Genomic DNA, 20,871 nt, shown 5'->3' with positions numbered 1-20,871 from the left:
CTTACTATGATCTGGAAATAAGGTATACTTTCAGTAGCACATCCTAGAAAAACTGTTGGCTATTGCAAGTTAATATCTTTCTAGACAGGGTTAGAAACAACAACCCTCTCCACCAAACAAAATAACACTGTTGCCACTGTATAAACATAAATGTGAAGTAATATTCAATAAATGTAACAGGGGAGAGATCTGGTATACAAGAAAACACATTCCTGTTTTCTAAAGTTTTTGCTGAAGTTCCAGTACTTAGAAGAACTGCATGTGTACAAATTTAAGAACCAATAAAGGGATTAACTTACGGAAGGGAAATTTAGCAAAACACCATTTTTACATTCTCTAATTTAAAAAATATGTCTACATTTTCTTTTAAAGGGTAAAAACTAAAAATTTCAATCAATCAGGGAGTTATTTCCTTTCCACGACACCAACCAATACATTTGTGAGAATTTCTCCTTCCTCAATCCCTCCTGCCCTCTCCCCTCACAATAGGACGAAAATGATGATTCTTTAAATAATGCAGGTACAGTCTAATAAAAGGTCTTAAGGCTATCTCCAGGTAGGTATATTCTCAGGGGATTGTCCACATCAATGTAGTCCAACTGTCTGAATGTCTAGTATGTTATAAGCACCAGAAAAGTCAAATTAATTGAGATAGATACCCCTGAAATTACTTTGAACACAACAAAAAACCAAGCTAGTATTCTTCCATGAACTGCTCAAATAACCAATACACGCCCTTCCCGGGCAATTCAATCACAGTGCCAGAGAAGACAATCATAGGACCACAGAGCACCTGAAAGCTGGCTTTCCTAGGCAACATGGCTTAAGTACAGGCAACATACCCAGCATTTGGCATTTTGTCTCTTGGCAAAGTTTACCACTTCTAGTAATGTACATGGCAAGCCTTCATAACCATGGATCGCTTTATGCTTTAAGTCTTAAGAAAAGAGAGATTTTTTCTTCACCTTGCGGAAAGCATTTCTGGACTCCTTGTAGGTTCGGCTGAGGCTGCTTACAAGATCCATTATGAACCGCCAGGACATTAAATTTTGAAGATCTCTGCATAAAAAAACCCACCACCCAGCAACAGAAAAGATGAGGCTGCAAAGCTTCTAAAGCGTGATATTAAATGTAAACTTTGGGAACATGGGCACTCTGACATACCTACCTGGCAGAATATTTGGTAAGAATGAGCTTAAGTTTGGTTAAATATTCTGGAGCATAAACAACCACATCTTCCTCATTTGGAATATTAATATTCACAGTTGACATGATTTCATTTGTGAAATTTGACCAGCTGAATGGCTGGAAAAAAGCAGGCACAAGACATTGAGTAATTATGGATTTCTCTTCTTGGGTCCAAGACTCAGTTATGGTTACAGGGTCAGACATGGTTACAGTGTCAGTTGCATCACTATATAATTATCACAATAGTCAGTTTGATATCTGTTTAGGATTTTTCTCTAATTGCTTCAATCAATTTTTGAATAAAAATTAGTTCTGTAGCATAATTATTTAAATAAAAGAATTAAACCAACCATTTAAGAGCAAAAGCAAAGCTTCTAAGTGTAGTGAACATATGCTAGAAATTAGGCTCAGGGTCAAATTCTAACCAATATGAAAGAAAAAGAAATTTAGCTGTAAACATAAAGTTTCCTAGGTTTATGCAAAAATTTAAATGGGTATAAAATGTTTATCTCTTAAAGGTGGATATTAATAAACAATCAATTTAAACACAGTAATACATCTCAGTGGAGCTGGTGTTGTAAATGAAAGCACACTGCTGTCCTAGCAGAGGTATAGTAAATGTATAGATACAACACAGATGGTCCAATGAAGATGAACAAAATGTACTTTAAGCTATCAATATCAGGTCTACAGGCATGCAGTTCTCACACTTCAGAAGCTGGATTTGGAGTTGCCAGAAGATGGAGTCTTATCTATTAATTCTTTAAATGGGAATTGTGGTTATCCAACCACCGATGGATATAAGAAAAAACAGCAGAAGTGGAGATTATGCAGATCTTGCTGAAATGTCACATTTCAATGTTTGAGAATGTTTAAGATTACCAATATCTTATGCTCTGTAATTTTATATATATATGCCTAGAAGTATATAAATACACTGATCACTTACTAAGTGTGAGATGCTATGCACTTTTCTTGATTTCCTTTGGCAGTTTGGCCCATTATTTCAAAACATATTTATTAAACACTTATTATATTAAAAAGTTCTATGTAAGAAATTCCTAACTCAGTAGGTTATGCCTTTAAAAAGTCCTTGCTTTCAGCAATTAGTGACAAAGAGAATTCCGTCACTGAATGTGGTGGTTTGTAGATTTTTCCATGAATGTTGCTTCATTACCTGATTGTGTGAATCAACTAATACACAGAATACATTCATAGCCTTAAAAGAGATTATTAAATACTAGCTAAGGAATTACAACTAAGCAAAAAGATGTCAATTGATGTTTATAAATGGAACCTATAGATTTTTCTGTTTCTTATGTTCTAGTTCTCCATTATTGCTCTGAACACCTCCATAGATGGCCTTGATGAGAACATGGCAAGTTCTACGAATAAATTATCCTTTTTCAGAGTTAAAAGGAAATCTGGTACTTATATTATTTGACTGTCCAAGTCCAATGGCTATATAATGGTCCTTCAGAAGGATTTTTGCTTTTAATGTTTCCAAACCCTTTTCTATGATAATTTCTAATATTATTACATAGTTGCCTTGAAAGGACTTTTACCTTTGAAATTCACACTAATTAAATATAATTATGTCAAATAGTTTTTTTTCAAGTCTTTTCATGAAGTCAAATGGTTGATGTCGTCTAAATTCATTTTCATGTTCAATTTATTTCAATAAATTAAAAAATCATTAAATTTTAACAAACTGCATTTTAATATTATAATTTTAGAAAATGGCACAATAAGAGAGTACATAAAACTGCTACTTACCTTCCCACTGATCTCTAGTGAAAAGTTATTTTGGATCTGGGCTAATGTCATTTTGTTATAAAGAAGCATTGGATCATTTCGATCTTCAGATTTAGTTGTAGCCTATGGATTTAATTTCTTATCATTATTTTAGATCAAGAACTCTTTAGAAAAATATAACTATATACAAGGGAAAAAGAAATATGGCATAGGTACAACATAATTATATTTAAGTTCTATTCTGTATTTGTGTTATAATTTATTTTGTCTTATCAAGAAGAAGAGAGAAATATAAGAGATTATAAGTATATTCAGTAACAATTATCAAGATTTGGCTGCAGTGTCAAGTATAAAATTTTTCAGAAATCTTTTTATATTTTCATAACTGCCAAACCACATCGGCAATATTTACAGGCCTCTTCCCTTCTATGGCCAAATGGGCAGCTCAGCTGTGTCTGTGGCTATTTCATACGATAATGACTTTCTTGAATATAGTCATTTCCAGTTTCTCTCTCAAATACTCTTTCTCTCACCTACCACCATTCAGTGTCCCAGTTAAAATTCAGACGGGAAAAAGAGTAGAAAAAAGCACAATGATTTCTACAAGAATTTAAAGCAAGTAAGACTGAGAAAATTCCTAGTACATAACACAGGTAGGTGGCAAATTATCTGGAGAGTTCTAGCATCTACTTTTGTGACTGTCCGCTCATCTGGCCTAACGAGTTCAGTGTTATCAACAGCATCCAGTATTATTTTTTTCATTGAATCAAAAAAGAAAATTTCAATAACAACTGCCCAACTAGTGGTTGAAAGGAGTAAAAGCAATTTTAAGCTAAAAGAAACAAAATGTAAAAATGGGAATTATTTCTCAAGTGACAACGGCTCCAATTTCCCCTTTAGGTCACTTATTTATTCATTTAAAAATTATGTTTGTAACATCTGCACGCAATAACGTGCTGGACACTGTTAGAGACACATAGGTGATTCAGGGAGGACTGAGAGCCCACTACAATCTCAGAGTGTCAGAGGGGAGAGAAAATGTAGACACAAAGAATTCTGAGGTAAGATACAACTACTACAGAAGCTGAGGCTGATCAAAGGAGAACACGGTCTTGGAAGGTGCCAGAGGTAAAAACCCAGGGTAATAAACTGTTCTCCTCTAAAAATTCTGTTTCCAACACAGAACCACATGTAACCCATCAAACTGCCATTCATCCAGCTGCAGCTCCAAGCAAAGTCTGGTTCTGATTCTACACTTTTGGTTTCATGTAGCCCCAGGAAAGCCAAAATTGCCCTGAAAGATCTTCAGTCTTCAAGATTCTGATGATAAAGTGACAAGCAGACGGGGATTTAGGAGTGCAGGTTGCTGTTTGCAATGTCAGAGAGCTCTGTGGATCCTAGACTGAAACTGACCGTGAGTTCAATCAATAACCCGGATGCTGTTTACAGAGTTCACTCGCTTGAGACCGCAGACCCCGTCAGAGGAAGTTCAGACAAGAATGTGCCAACTCAGACTCTAAGGATTGACCTGGAACTAGAGGAAACTCAGGAACACACCCCTTGGGCTTTGCTGATAAACTCCTCCTCTTGGATCTCCCCTGAGCTAATAAGCAGCCTGACAGTTTGAACTCAGTGATACCGTACTGTAGTGTGGCCATGTTCAGAGGCTAATACTTCTTAGCAAAGGGATAGAGACAATTTCTGTGGTCACCTTAAACTTTAAAATAAAATAAAGTAAAATTGTACATATCAAAACTAAAACAGCTTTGCTGAATAGCTAGTGATCAAGTGTGTCCTGAATCTCAAGGGCATCTCAACAACAGTTTGACTGTAAATAGTTAGGATATTGATGTAATCCACTTATAATAGGTCATTAAGTAGATCTAGCTTAATATTTGTCAAATTAAGTATGTCTCCTGGATGTCTGGAACCTGGTTTACTGTAAAATTCCAGTTTTAAAGGTCCTCTTGAAGTCAATGATCCATTCCTGAGCTATGCATTTTTATCACTTGGTTAAGGAGATGTACATTTTACCCTTAAAATACGATAGAGAAGAGAAAGAAATAAAAAGTGGTTGACATTGTTCAGTGTATCAGAGAAAATGTGTTTTACATTGGCAATTTCTTTTTCCAATTCCATAACTTTATTCATTTCCAAAGAAAGCTTTTTTTCATCGACAGGCAGTCCCCTTTCCTGACGAATCAATTTGGCCACAGAAATCATAAAATCCACATATGCTGTACAAGCCTGCAAGAAATAAATGACAGTACATTGCTGAAGAACCTTCTAAATATTCATCATGGTGCTTTAACTTAAAACTTATTTTCAATTCAGTATTAATTTTTGGTGACAGATAAAGCACAACAAAATAGAAATCCATTCCTGAATCCTAAAAGAAATGACCTGTACAGATTCTCAGAAAGTCAATGTGTCTTTGAATTATAACAGAACAATAAAGGATCACTCTGAAAGTACTAAGTAACTTATAACCATTTGGTTACGGAGATTTAATAACTTTCAACTTTTAATCAAACAAATTGCTTTAATAAGAATGCAGATGTAAAACATTTGGTAAGCAATAACCTAGTATTTTTTTCTTAAATAATAAATTCTTTTGCCAAATTTCCTTTTAACAGGTTTTCTCTGCACACATATATATATATTTTTTTCAACTATCCATGAAGAGATGGCCACAAACATATTACATTATCAGGACATCTTTTATTTGTCTTCTCTGGCCAAGCAGTATTTTTTTTTTTTTTTTTAATGAGAATGCATTCTCATGAGCTCCTCCAACACAAATCTGTGGGTTTTAGTTAATTCCAAAGCTGGCTGTCATTACTGTGAAATTTCTAAGATACCATAGATTTGAATATCAGCTTTCTTCTGAGAACTCAAATTCTTTCCATTTTATCTTCACACACATTTTAACTTTATGAAGATAAGCTATAAACTAGTTTTATTATTGACCTTTTATAGAATATATAAATACCTTATTCAAGTTCAGAGTGGCACTGAACCCAGGAAATTTAATACCACTTTCATAACATTGCTATTTAGCTATTATTTTCTATGAGCAGTTAAAATAAATTATGATCCCACCACATTCAAATTTATTCAAAATTCAAGTCCCAGCACCAGTTTGGCGACACGCAGATGACCGAATTAGGAAAGCCATACCACACAAGTTTGGGATCAATGGGTAGTTCTATGCTGCAAAGACTTGTCCACACAGAGTAAATATGAAGAAGGAAAGCTGTAGAGTGCTTAACAATTCCACACTTTCAAGGGGCTTTTACAACCCTACTAATTGATTATCAGTGAAAGGGGCACCCTTCTAGTCACTGTGAGTGCAAAGGCACATCTAAATTCACAGTGACTCATTAAGAGAATCAACCATAAAACTTATAGGGAAAATGAAAATATTTTATCAAGCAAGAACCTAAGTAAAATGTACAAAGTCATTATTCATTTGAAATTCAAGAGGACACCTTTAGATACTGGCATCCCATGACCTTTACTAAATGCTAAGAAAACAATTTCCCAGGGAGAGGGCTCTCTCTTTCAAGGATACCCAGCGATTGTGAGCCTGTCTCGCTGGCATCTCTATCCATGGATCTGCTACTCAATAGAACAAACTATTTTTCAGCCATGTGTCTGTATTAAAAACCAAATCACTAAGGTAACAGGGATAAAAGGATGTTTTTATGTATATTCTTGCCAACTCCATTCTTTTCCTATTAAAAAGTAATCAGAATTCTTGTTTCACTTTGAAGAAAACAAATATGTCTGAGTTCATACCTCATGGGACCAACTATTCCAAAGTACAAGCATGCAGTGCTTTGAATTAACTGCATTTCAAATCATATAAATTCATCTGCATTCAGCAGGGAATTACTACTGACTATGAAGGAAATGGTAATTAAAATATTCCAGTATCAATCTACTGAGATTTTTTTTTTTACTCTATGGGATGCTTTTTCATTAACGAGGTGAGAAAACAATAATAAGAGTGTTCTCCTCCATTTCGTTGACTCTGCAAACTGGTTTTAACTCCAGTATCTTTATCCTTACAGATCTATTTAAAGACTAGAGAATTTGGCAAGCAGAAGAACTTTGGAAAATGCTTCTAGTCTTCTGAGCTGGTAAAGTTTCCCAGAAAACTGGAAGCATATTATACCATGAACTTCTGAGATGCTTGAATATTTAATACACTTACATGGAATACACTACTTCCTTTAATGAGCTCCACTACCTGGCAACCTATTACAATGTGACTGATTAAAACATGTCTTAGTATCTTGATTATCTTTCCTGGCTTCCAAATTTATCTAGTAGCTGTCAGAACCCAGGCTTACTGCTGCTGTTAAATCCTTTCTACAAGATATGATTCTACCTTAAGGTATTGGTTTTCTTCCTTGAGATACTTCTAGATTTTTAAAATGCCAAATAATAGCAATTGTCATAATTTGGCGAAAAAGTAATCAACACATATTTTAACATTTAAAAAGTACATTTTAAAAAGGCCAGGATATTTTTAAAATCAGATGTCAATTTTTCTTTTCTGTCGCTAAGGGAGCAACTAGTTATTACGATAAGGGTCAGAGGCAGCTACCTTTTTCGACAGTCGTAAGGTAGCCTAGTTGAAGGTTTGATACAGTGAATCCTTTATGTGACAAAACAAAAACAAAAACAAACGAAAAAACCCCCCAAACCTAAATGTCTATGTAGTCCTTCCTTTAAAAATAAAACACTGCAAATCCTAATGCTTATAATAGCAGGTTCAAAGATGCTAATTGGTTTTAAATGGTTGGGTAAAATCCCTAATTGCAGTTTTGTGAACTTTTAAATTACACACTATTGGTGAGATGATATTTACTGGTACCCAACACCATGAACTGTTACTCTAATTAGGACTATCTTTCATATTGCAGGACCAGGCAATAATATTTATATATTGGCTCTGTTCAGAAGTTGGACTTCTCCTGCTTAGAAAAAAGCTGATATTTGTTAGAGTTGCCAAAGAGCAAGAGAGTGATGCCATTCCACTATTGTCCTTCATACTTGGTATCTTTGTTAATAAGTAACAGCAAGTCCCAGGGAGGAACAGAGAGCTCTCTGGACAGGTTGGTCAATATTTGTGTACCTTGGTGTGCCAACAACTATGGACCAGGGGTTTCACTTTGAAAGTTTCTGTTCCGGGACACCTAGCTCTTACCAATTTTCTGCCCTTCCCTTTCCAAGACATAATGTGGAGCATGAAGTGACCGAAAAGTCACAGAACTGTCTTATTCCTAGCCACTGATGCCGGTGGTGTTATTTAATAGTGTTACACAGAAAAGTTTCCTGAGGGAACACACAGGGGCCCCCAGCAGGAGAGAGATGTTTCCTCTCAGAAGGCTTAGGATTTTTTCCCACTTGAAGCAGCATGTCAGGGATCATGCAGCTGCCAGAACACAGAGGCTTACTCCCCAAAGAAGGGCACAGACACAGAGGATCACGCAGCCATTCCTGGGGACAGGAAGTGAAAAACAGTCCCCAATCCTCGCAGGGCTCTGGAGGAGGAGAAACACAGGATACAAGAGGATCCACTACGGACCAGCATGGGGACTGGTGGGGGCTTTCATCAAGTTATTAATGAGAGAGCCTGCAGATTCATGTGAGAGAACTTATTGTGTAACTGCTAAGGTTTGTTGCATATGTTTGGGAAGGTGCATGTAGTTCTTTGTACAAACTGAGTTCAGTTGATCTAAAAAATTTCTTTTGTCATATCCAGGAAGTCTCAAGTTCAAAAGCTCCTTTATGTTTTGTGGACTGGGTGAAACCTCCTGACTATTAGTCACCTGGTGCCCAGAAAGTACAAAATGAGGTTAGCCGCTTCCTTTGCAGGATCCGTTTTACCAAGTCAACCAAGCAGCAGTCACAGCAATCTTTTTAAAAACCAAATCAAATCACATCTAAATTATCCACCGACCCCTACCCCCAGTCATTCACCTTGTATCATATCATCCAGTTTTATTTCTTTTATAACACTATCTCCATTTATCTTATTTCTTTAATTTATTTACTTGTTTCTTTATCATCTATCTCCTCCGATTAGAACATGAGTTCCATGTGAATAAGGACCATTTCTGCCTTGTTTCCTTGGTATCCTTACTGTCTAGAAAAGCATCTGTCACATAGTAGAAGCTCAATAAAAATAAAGTTAAATTGTAAGTATATTGAGTAAATTTCCCTCACCTCCTATGTCATCAGATTTCTAATCGCAGTCCAAGTCCGGAGCAGTTTCTCTGAGCTTGTATTTTGGGTAAGTGGGCAAACAAAATCCTCTCTAGGTTTACCCTCAGTTCCAATACCTGCTCATCTAAAGGACTGCAAAACTCAGCTTGTGCTCTTTCCAGAGCAGGTACCGCTTAGAGAATTTCCCTGGACTGTGTTTAAAAGAGGCCCCAGATCACCTCTTTTTTGGCTTCTAACCATTCTGGCCATATTCCAAGTCCTCTATCTTCATCCCTGAAATGTTTCCCTTTTTTTTTTTTTTTTTTTAAATGAACATCAAATTTTTCTAAGCGCTCTAAATTTCTTCATGACTCTGGCCTCCTCCACCCCTGCCAGGCCCCATAGCATTATACTATATAGCTTCTAATCTCCAACTCCTTTGTTACCTCCTAGGGCTCTCACTTGCTAGATCAGTGGTTTTCTCACTTTTCTTTTAGCCCTGAGATGCTCTGTTCAAGTAATGTTTTGTTAATGTATAAATAAGTAAAATGAATCTTGAAGAATGTAGACATGAAGGTGTGGCTACACAGAGCACTGTCATTGGCACACACAAAGTGGTCCTTAGGTTCAGAAACCACTACCCTGGCTAATTCTACCTTTTCAGACAGACACAGAACATAAACATATCTGTGATCCAATTATGCTCAAATATTTTGGGTACCTAACCTGCAGATTCCTTATGAAGGAGGACAAGGCAGCAATCAGCCTTGAAAAGCTAAAGAGGTAGAGAAAGGGAAACTTTGAGACCAATTCCAATTCATCCCCATAGAGTTCAGAGACTCTTCTGGAGGTGGTGATTTTTCAAGAAAAGTAAGGTTATCATTCCTTTCAGTGAATCAATAAGCAAGAGCTTTCTCACATGAAGTAATTGGTTGGTTCCATTTTAAAATTCCATGAATGGGATGATTATTTTTTATGGGCAATATGTATCTTTCATATTGTTTTCCTAGCATGGAAATGTATACTCTTGTATGGGATAGGATTGTTTCAAATCTCACTACTTCTGCCCTTTGAGGTAGCAATGTGTCATTAAGTGATCTCTTCAGATAATCAGAATACCTCAGAAATAAGGTTCTATCTCTTTAACAAGAGACATCCAGCATGAGTGGCTCCTTGATGAACCCATTTTGAGAACAGTTTCGTCTGCCACGACATTCAGGAAGTTCTATTTATTTCCTGGGAAAGGACACTTTCTACAACAAGGTGCCACACAGATAAATCCCAATTTTTAAAATAAATGTATGGATTTGTTCAGTATTTATATAGATGGCTATGTGGCCTTCTGCCTAATATTTGGCGTATAGAACACTGTGTTATTTTTCTTTTGTAACATCTTTATTGGAGTATAGTTGCTTTACAATGGTGTGTTAGCTTCTGCTATATAACAAAGTGAATCAGCTATGCATATACATATATCCCCATATCTCCTCCCTCTTGCGTCTCCCTCCCACCCTCCCTATCCCACCCCCCTAGGTGGTCACACAGCACGGAGCTGATCTCCCTGTGCTATGCAACTGCTTCCCACTAGCTATCTATTTTACATTTGGTAGGAACACTGTGTTATTACATTTACATTATAAACTCCTGGAAAAAGAGTGTTTATGTAGTCTTGTTTGGCACCTTGTGTCATCCACATGAGCCGGCTTAATTCATAATTTTAAATGAGATTTGCTCTCCAGGTTTTTCTGCAGAAATAGCACCATCTAGAAGGAAAAATAGATTGGGAACCAGGAGACAGGATCATGATGAGGAGGGCTATAGTAGATATTTCTCCTCATCTGCTCATAACAGAACCCTCTATTCTCTTTCCTCTTGGTGGAACTATCGATCAAGGGGTCTCCCTTCCTGAGCTGTAGAGATGGGTTGGCAGTACCAACTACCCAATCAGAGAGCCCAGTTCCCTGGACACAGTGATTGGTCAAGAGAAGGGCAGGTGGCTCAAGCAGGAACAATCAGAGCCCTTTCCTCAGAAACTGATAGGAGTAAGAGAGATAGAATTTCTTTTTTCTGGATTGTAAGGCTGTCAGGGATCATCTCTGATGCTACAATGGAGAAAGCCTGCTAGAGAAGGACTCCAACACAGAAGAAAGTAGCACCTTGAGAACAGGAAAAGAGATAAGATGGTTCAGTTGAACCCCTGGAACCAACCATGCCTGATTCATCCCTAGAACTTTACATTTAGGTGTGACAAACAGAAAAAAAATTTTTTTTACAGAATTTGAGTTAGAGTAGGTTTCCACTGCTTACAATTAATGTTCCTGACACATAGATCTTCTAATCCATGACTTAAGCAAATCATTTTACTTATTTGGGTCTCTGTTTTCTCATTTGTAAAATGAGGGGTTGAACTAAATTCTCTAATGTCCCGTTTAGCTCTTAAAGTCTGTGCATAAGTAACCTTAATTAGTAAGAAAACATACCATTCTGCCATGTAAAAACTATAAGAATAAATACCTTTGAGTTTCTATTGCCTTAAGGCCTGTTCTCTCTTTAGGAAGGAAAGTACAGAAAACAAAAAGGAACTGAGGTATTTAAGTTTAAAATAACCAGAGGAATACAATATGCATTTCTCAAAATATAATCTAATCTAAAATTTAAAAAACAGCCACAGGTTAAACAAAATGCTTCCATATGACCCAAGCCTATGAAAGACAGCTCTAGATTATGACCTTTTCTCGATTATGAGATAGCGTTGAATATAAAATGCACAAATACACCATCATCTTAACAACAGGATCCTTTCCAAAAGAAAAAAAACAAAAAAGAAACTTTACCACATTAAATGTATACACTAACTGGCAGGTATACTTTGATATCAGGAATGTTAAAATACAAAAAAAAATATATATATATATATATCTTTTTAGGATTGGACAAATTTGCTATGTTTTTAGGACAAAATCCTAAATTTGAAAAACATCCTAGTTGATGACAATGAAAATGTAGTATAATGAGCCAAAATTCTTCAATCACCCTCAACTCTGCAATAGGAAGCAGCTAGACAGCTCATAAAGCCAATAGCTGCAACCCAAACAGTACCTGTAATGAACTCAAATACCCCTACCCATTTGACTGTCTGTGCTATTAACTGTGGACTTTTACAATATATCTTCTTCTTCATTTCAATGCTGTGTAGCCACTCAAAAAGATACTTTAAAATGAATTTATTCCGTGCTATTTTGAATTTAATAATGAGGCAAAATGCACACTCAGTATAAACATGTAAAGCTAATAATTTTAATTAAGAAGTAATTTCAGCCACACCACCATCGTGACCCATCAGAATAATCAAAGGTAAACTTAACTTACTTCTGAGCTGCAAAATAATGAGGAAAACATTTATGGAACCAACACCTTCCCCAAATACCTAATAATATATTACACTGCTAAGTTTATCATCTATGGTTCCTTTATATCAAGAAGCAAAAGCACATCAACACCAGCTTGAGGGAGGCAAGGCTGTGAGGCAAAGCGAAGCAGTTCTGTGGGGTATGATGAATGTTAGAATCAGAAGGTGACTGCAAAGGTTTGTCTGAACCCAATGCCCCTAACTGGGTAGTCCTCTGAAAGTCAAATCAGAAGGCTTTAGAAGAGTGCTGCAGAGTATGATGTGTCTGGTACTGGACCATTCCCTGGTCCTCATTGGCACTGACCTAGACCATGATTAACCTGTTCATTTTTTAAATGGTCAAATTTATAGAGAAAATAAAACATTTTAAATTGACTTTTCAAAATGGGTCACGTGACTTAAGTACTAAGGTCAAGACACGAACAAGGAATTTCAAGTTTCTTTGTTTCTTAGTGTAGAATATTCATTCAGTCAAAGGAAGCTCACTATTATGTGTGATTTTCAGTATCTGCCTGAGTGAAGGACATAGAGCGTTAAGTTTACATTCTGTAGTTTCATTTTATTTTGTTGGATTTTTGTTTTTGTGTTTACCTCTTTATATATTCCAGTGCATTCATAGTAGTCTCTGGAAGGCAGGCCAAGTCGAGGCTGGTCAATCTATACAAAAATATGAGAAGAAGAAAATAAAGTATTCAGTTGATATAGAACAGTTGGACAAATTACAAGCACGCCTATCTATGTATGAGCAAGATCCTAGTGTTCTAGGAAATGTAGAATAGATAGCTACTGGGAAGCAACCGCATAGCACAGGGAGATCAGCTCGGTGCTTTGTGACCGCCTGGAGGGGTGGGATAGGGAGGGTAGGAGGGAGGGAGACGCAAGAGGGAGGGGATAAGGGGATATTTGTATATGTATAGCTGATTCACTTTGTTATAAAGCAGAAACTAACACATCATTGTAAAGCAATTATGCTCCAATAAAGATGTCAAAAAAACAAAAAAGATCCTAGCGTTCTTGTTCTTTATAAGGGTAATAAGCAGACACTGAGTGAATACATAGGAAATGGTTTCCACGCTACTGCTTCCAAGTGTTAAACTGATGGGTAGCTAGATAATCTGGAAGTCTGTGCTGCAGATATTTGAGAAAAACCAAAGAAATCTTGAACAACAACAAAAAAAAAACACACGGGGAAGGATTTTTAATGCATAACAAAGGGGGAGGTGAACAAATACATGTTAGAATCTAGGACTAGGGAGCATTATACTTTTACAGGACATTTTGGCTTCCTGAGATTCTAATATGCCCCCCTGAGGGACATTCTCTTCTACCCCCACCCTTAATTGGGACAGGAAAAAAAAAAAAAAAAAAAAGGTGGAAAACCTCTATGGTAAGTCAAGAAATTCTAAGCTAGCAGAAATCTTGATTATTTTGAGATCCTCTACCCTAAGGGGATAGAGGAGATTCCTCCTCAGTTCTCTCCAAAGCTGTCCTGCTCAGGACGCCAGCAGACCCAGCTGCCAGCTGAGTGTGTGAAAGAGGTAACTCATCTCGGTTCTAGTGTGTCCAGTCCACCTTGGATACCTAGCAAAAACTTGTGGACATACCCGCGGCTTCGTGAGAGTCCCTCTTACGCGGCACACAGTAAGATGGATAAGGTAAACTAGAGCATTTATGGGCGAGAGTGAGAATCCTAGCAGCTGTAAAGGGCCAGGCCAATACAAAAGAAACAGAACCCAGAGGACTGGTAAGGAAAGAGCCAAAAGGCATCCCCACGGGAAGAGCCCTGCCCCTTCTTCGACCTCCTGACCCTCCTTAGGAAACCGCCTCAAGGCGATCATGCAGGATACTGGCACTTGAGAGCCAAAGGAGAGAACGTAGGAAGAGAGAAAGGGGTCCACTGTAGGCAAGAGTTGGGTTCAGTCTCTTTCATGATTTTAATAAAAATGACTATAAAGATTTATGCAACAGTGACATAATTATGCTTCTGTGACCTGCAACTTTTGGTTAGTTTCTTTTACAGGAGACTAAATAAAAGTCCCTAGATGTTTCACTCTATTCCAAACATACTCAGTTAAGTAAATCTTGTCCTAGGTAAACCTAAATGAGTGGCTTACACTTTAAAAAAATCAAATAAAGCCACTTAAAAAGAATGGGATTCTGTTTACCTTAATTGAGAAAAAAGTACAGACATTCTTTAGCAAGAACCAAAATTGTGTTAAAAATCCCATTTCTACGATCTTTTTGGAATCAATTAGGAATTTCTAATTTCTGACCTGTATTACTTATGTAAACCAGACCATGCTCCTTTCATGAACATACAGAGAAATCAGGTGCTTTTTCTAAACAGGAGAGACCTGAAGTCTTTCCTTTCTTATCATTTGTTTTTATAAAGGTAGAGGTATCTAAAACAAAGGTAGCAGGAAGGAGAGTTGAATGTCTAAACCACAGCATCAAGAAAACGCTTTCAAAATTCGGAATCCAGGCGTCTGTCCTTGAACTTATTACCACCTTGCTCATGCAATTCAAATGAGAATATGCGTTATTTCTAAATATCAATAACAACAACGTGTGTGGAAGTTTTACCGCAATTTAAAGTAACTTTGGCTGTTGGCCACACAAACTTACATGAATTACATGGTTCATAGAGTTTTTATCGTCAGTGCCAACAAAAAAATTAATAATGACTTTTTTCCCATATTTAGAATTCAGCTGTGCAATAGATTTCTCAGCTGTCCAAGAAGAACCTAAAGCAACGAAAGGTGAAGTATATCATTAGATGCTTTAGTGCATTAATATGATACTGTAATAATAACAGATTTTATATGGAAATAACTTTTTTTTAAAAGAAGGAAAATTGCCTTACTATATGTTTGGTCCCAGTTTTCTGTCACCACTGGCCAATCATATATATCTGGTAACAGTCTGAGTAGAGGAGATCCGCCTCTGCTATCAATAGCAGCTTTTGAAAATAATGAATATAAATATATTATGAAGACTATGCATATTTTGGCATACTCCTAATAAAATAAAATACAGAGCACTTACATTCATTTATACAAGATCTATACAATGTTTTTGCTTTCTGCACTGCTACTATGTCTTCAGTTTTGGGTTCCTGAAGGACATCTGAAATAGGGTATTGATAAAACACATCAGTATAATTGCTTATTTGCAGCTACAATTAACATTTTCAATGCAGGTTTGGTAAAAAAAACTTTTGTACGTATGTTCACACATCTCCCATTCCAAAACCCTATAGGAAAAACCAAACCCCTTACACCAGATCATTATTCCTGGTGCAGAACTGAGAGTTAGTTTCATCACCCAGCTTAGCTGTGTGTGTGTGTGTAAGTGTGAACAGTGATGTGTACTGCTCTACCATAGAGAAGTTACTTTTTTTGAAATTGAGGTTAAAAAGAAAACAAATACTACAGAGGAATTTGGAATTTACTGTGATAGTCTTCTCGATGGTTTGAAAATAACTATCTTTGTGTGATAGTACTGTCCATGCTCCAGATGAAATGAATGTACTGTTCTTCTTGTTTGGATATTAGAAAATAGCAAATTTTTTTTTTTTTTTTTTACAAAGTAACTTCTAAAAGAGGAGAACAGAGAATGGAGGATAGCAAAGGACTAGACACTGCTTTCTCAACTTCCCAGGGAGAGTGTCTTAACTGGGTTAGAACAGATATACCTACTCTGGGAAGGCAAATCTCAGTAACATCTCACAGTGACCTCAACACAGGGCCAGGGTAGAAAGAACATGCAGGTGGTGTTTACTGGCAATAATTTAATTTCTTCTGTAAAATGGCATAAAGATCCCATCTCCAGGGATAATAGAGCTTTATCGTGTGTACCTACAAATGAAAGCAGGAATGCTAAGAGATGCCAACATATCCATTTCAGCGTCTGCCACCCTCAGAGTGACTCAGCGGTGGTCCACAAAACTTGGAGGGATTATCAACTTTAGTCTTTTGCGATACTCCCTGTAATCGCTAAGAGCTATATCTTAAGAAATGGATATATTAAGAGAGAAATCTTTGATGCATAGACACAAACTCCACTGACCTTTCAAAATGACTTCTAATTCATCCCTTAGAATGTCAAAGTTACTGTAACGGGAGCTGGTCTCAGGAATGACGTTGCGTTTCAACCAGCCTCCGCAGGCGTATTTGAAAAAGTCTGTACAAGGCTCAGCAGTGGCATCCATGTTCTGGATCAGTCGAGCGGCTGAAAGACCAGAGAAAGGATAAGATAAAATGAAGGGTGTATTTTTGTAAGTTTGGAAGGGGAAAAAAAGAGACACATTGCTTCTTTATGATCTAGTCAACCAGACTGATGCTCCTCTTTTTACTTGTGTAACTGTGGATTCAGGTAGAATGACGAATATTATCTGTGTATAGTCCTTCTTCCTTTACTGTAGTTCGTTGGTTTTATTCTTGAGAGGTCTGGGTCCTCCTATCCTATATCTCACCCCCTCCTTTAAATAACTGAGGTTCTTGCTAGTTCCTATGTCAGATGAAAAAATGAATGCAGGGCTTCCCTGGTGGCGCAGTGGTTGAGAGTCCGCCTGCCGATGGGGGGGGGGGGGGAAATGAATGAAGGTCTGGGCCTGGAGTCACTCCTCACTCTGATAACTTGGGCTGTTGACTCCGCTCTTCAAGGTGCTGTGACCTTTGAATGTCTAGGAGGCTGGCTCCAAGGCATGTGGGATTGTTAATGGATTTTATCGTTTTAGTAAAGATCTGAAGCTACAGTGATTGCTTCTTGTACTTCCGCTTACAAAATTTTTGCAATTCAAATTTGATATCCGCTCTGCATTTGTCTCTGTAGAGTCTGCCATTATAAGATTAGCTGTAAGCTTGTTAGTTTTTCTTATGTCCACTATTTTATCTTTGAGATTTATGATGAACGTGCAAATCAACCAACACTGAGTATTTACAGTGTGCAAAACACTGTGGTGGGTGTGGCAATTGATAGAAAGATGTATAAAATTTTCATAAAGTATTACCACTGAAGAGAAGAATATTACGTACAGGAGCCTCAATGCCCACAACTTCTACACCTGGAATAGTGAGGAAAACCTTCCACTGCCCTCCCCTTGTTCTTTCTCATACAAGTGGAACTGTTTCGCAAGGAAAACAAAAGAGCAATTGAGAATTCATCTGCATCAAGAGAGTATAAATTCTCAAGTGAGCTTCTGAAAATACTTCACTTTCTGAATAAATAAGTTAATTAAACACTTTTAAGAATTGCTGACCTCTGTGGAACTTTCCAACTTGGAATGGTAAATCTGTCTTTCAGCTGAGCCTCAAGCCCCTGCTTCTAACCGCTTCTGGACACGTTTGCCTGGCTGTCATCTCAGGTTCCACCTCTTTAAGACTAAACTCTCTGGGCTGCCTCCAAACCAGTCCTCTCTGGACGTTTATACTTTGGTCTACAGCACAATCGTTATCACAGCCTTCCGTGTTTGAAATCTAGAGTAAAATTCTGTACTTCTTGCTCTCCCTTGGGCTTATCAGTAACTCTTTTGCCTCTTTTCTATACTCTTTAGAAGATCAGTTTTACATCTTCATCCCTTTTGACCAGAAGTCACCTAACTACTCCTCTTGCTAGTATTATCTCCCTACTTTTATACATATGTCGAGTATCATTCATAGATTAAACTTCACCAAATACCCTTTTGCTCTGGCCACTCCCTTGCTCAAAAATGTCAGTGGCTTGACGTCGCCCAGGTTAAATTACAAACTCTTTAACTTAGCTAATCAAAAGTCTCTACCTTCTTTTTTTTCTTCCTCTCTGAGTTTTCATACAAACTCTGCTCCAGCCAGATGGGCTAACTCCACGTGCCACAAACACTCCTGTGCTTCTCTACCTCATGCCTTTGTTTCTCTCCCCCTCACCCCACCCTTTTAACTCCTCCTCCCATTCTTTCCAAATTCTACCCACTATTCAAGGTTCGTCTTATGTCCCATCTCTTCCTGAAGCTCCCGTGACTCCAAACTTTAGGGAAAATTTCTTTCTCTGAACTCCTGAGAGCTCACTGCCTCACTCAGTCTTAAAGAGGCTTTAGATGAGGCTACTTTGAATTTCTCAGGTGAATACCTACTGTGTCTTCCTAACCATTCTGTTGATGAACTTAACCTCTTTGTAATCCCATCACCTAGCACTTCAGTAAAAGTCATGCAGTTAAGTTTATGTGTGATGACATTACTGAATCATCAGTGAGCCCCCTTCTTCCCTCCTCCTACACGCCCCCCTCTCCAGCTCCTGCAGGTCAGACCAGCTCTCATTTCACAGCCTCCAGAGTCCATCCATCCTTCCAGGTCCCAGTTTCTACTCTTCCTTGGGCCCTCCTCTCTCAGGCTCTTTTCATGCCCTTTCAACCAAACTATGGCCCCAGGTCTCTCCCCACCCCATTCATCCTGTGTGTCAGTCAGATTCACATTGTCCTGTCATTTCAGTAAGCCATTTTCCACTTCAAAGTTTTCAGTATAATCCTCTTGCATTCATAATAAAATCCAGACTCACAGCACATTCTAACAATGAACTATAGTTCTGAACTATTCTACTTCACTATACCTAGTGAAGCTTCTTTCACTACTTTCTAACATGAGCCATCTGCCCCAATCTAATGAATGTATTCATTTTCTGCTATGAAACACCTTACAGTTCTCTGCTTCTGTAACTTTGACCATAATTCAGGCATATTCAAGGCCCAGTTCAAATTCTCCTTCTTCATGAAGGATTGTCCTTCCAAAGCCCATATCGGCTGACACCACATTCATTTTTTTTGTTGGAAAATCCATTGTCTCTTCACCGGGACTGTGGTTCCGTAAAGGAGGAGATACATTTTCCAGTTTTCTCTCAGGGCCTAACGTTGTGCTCAGTAAAGACTTCTCAGTAAAATTTCTAACTTGAAACCTCAAGTAAAGATTAAGAAATTGACCTTAAAAAGGTAGAGAGAAAATGCAAATCCCTTGCACTTTGAAGGAAATGAAGATTAGATGACAGGGGAAGTAAAAATAAAGACCCTAAAGAACAGAAGATTATCGTGTAGAGTGAAAAACCAGAAAATTGGAACCTGAAAGGACTGCTACCTAAAGACATTCTAAGCACACATTTTTAGCAATTTTATATAACTCTTGTCTTTTAACATACTTTTAAAAATGTAAGCTGAACGTTGTAAAGGCAACTGCCATTTTGGGAGCACTTCTATTTTCCTCTCTTCTCTGAGGAAATGGATAGTTTATGTCCTAACACCACAAAGAGCCAAAAACTCCTATTTGGGAGAGCAGCAAGTAGAATGAACAGGGAGAGGAATGAACAAGTCTCACTGCCTCTCTGGAAGTACCACCTGCCTTGCCTGAAAAGGACGAGCAGTGGCTGCAGTTCCATGCTCATGAGCGCAAATCCACTGCCACGTTCTTGTAGCCCTACTTCCCACATCTCCCATAATGGAAAAAGGTGATCCTTTCCCTCTTAGGTTGAATTGCTCACTTGATACCCAGTTACACTACTTACATCTGGACAACAAACCAAAGAAGCAGCATTCAAGCAGTTTGTGAGGGATGTGAAGACAAGAGAGGGAGAGGCAGCTCTGCCAACCCCTTCTACGCCATTTTTAAAACTGCCCTTTGACCAGAGAGCTCATCTGAGCACAGGCGCTTCCAATCACTTCAAAGAGAGCTCTGCTCTGATGAATATTTTGGGGCCATGGGCCAAGGCAAGGCAAGTCATGGGCTAGCACTTTTATGCTGGGGCTTTGATCAACCTTCCTTTAATCTCTTATCATGGGTTTGATTCTCGTTTTGCACCTTATCCTCTGGACCCCCTCTGCGCTGCCTTTACTTTGAAGTCGGCGGTAGACTCATGGGTAGAAGGGCCATAGGAAACAGACGCACCACTGTCAAACTGGTTAAAATTGTTTTTATATTTTGCACATTGAATTACTCAACCTCTCCACATAGCCACACCTGGGCTCTTCAGATGTTTCCTTATCTGTGGGTTTCTGACATCTGAGTAAACAAATGTGGTTTAAAAACAAATAAAATTATTTCACCTTAGTAAGCAGACATAAAAAGTGATGTAGTAAAGGCCAATGTATTGACGTGGAATGCTGTTGACCAGATGTTTATAAAGTGAAAGAAAGTGTATATTACGATTTTTGAAAATCTGTATAAAAACAAAGAAAGTCTAAAAGGCCTTTACAGCAGTTATATCTGGGTGGAGGGATTATGAGTGTGTTTAATTTTGTTTTATTTGCTTATCATTATTTTCCAATTTGTATTAGATGAACA

The 20,871-nt window shown here is 37.7% G+C and overlaps 1 protein-coding gene across 8 annotated transcripts in view; it reads right to left on the bottom strand.

Moving 5' to 3' along the window:
- Positions 1-20,871, bottom strand: part of MME (membrane metalloendopeptidase) — a 261,860-nt gene that overhangs the window by 39,601 nt on the left and 201,388 nt on the right. For all 8 annotated transcript variants that reach the window (XM_024769130.1, XM_024769124.1, XM_024769125.1 and 5 more), the window contains exons 4-12: positions 16,640-16,801; positions 15,617-15,697; positions 15,435-15,530; positions 15,197-15,315; positions 13,163-13,228; positions 5,056-5,190; positions 2,965-3,066; positions 1,169-1,305; positions 966-1,059 (exon numbers count right to left, since the gene is read on the bottom strand). In XM_024769130.1, the coding sequence (XP_024624898.1) occupies positions 966-1,059; positions 1,169-1,305; positions 2,965-3,066; positions 5,056-5,190; positions 13,163-13,228; positions 15,197-15,315; positions 15,435-15,530; positions 15,617-15,697; positions 16,640-16,801 (992 nt within the window). The remainder of the gene's footprint in view (positions 1-965; positions 1,060-1,168; positions 1,306-2,964; positions 3,067-5,055; positions 5,191-13,162; positions 13,229-15,196; positions 15,316-15,434; positions 15,531-15,616; positions 15,698-16,639; positions 16,802-20,871) is intronic.

This window comes from Neophocaena asiaeorientalis, unplaced genomic scaffold (genome assembly GCF_003031525.2).
Source record: "Neophocaena asiaeorientalis asiaeorientalis breed wild unplaced genomic scaffold, Neophocaena_asiaeorientalis_V1.1 scaffold118, whole genome shotgun sequence".
In the NCBI taxonomy this organism is placed as follows: domain Eukaryota; kingdom Metazoa; phylum Chordata; class Mammalia; order Artiodactyla; family Phocoenidae; genus Neophocaena; species Neophocaena asiaeorientalis.
Note: the sequence above shows the minus strand (reverse complement) of the source record. Positions and strands in the feature narration are given on the sequence as shown.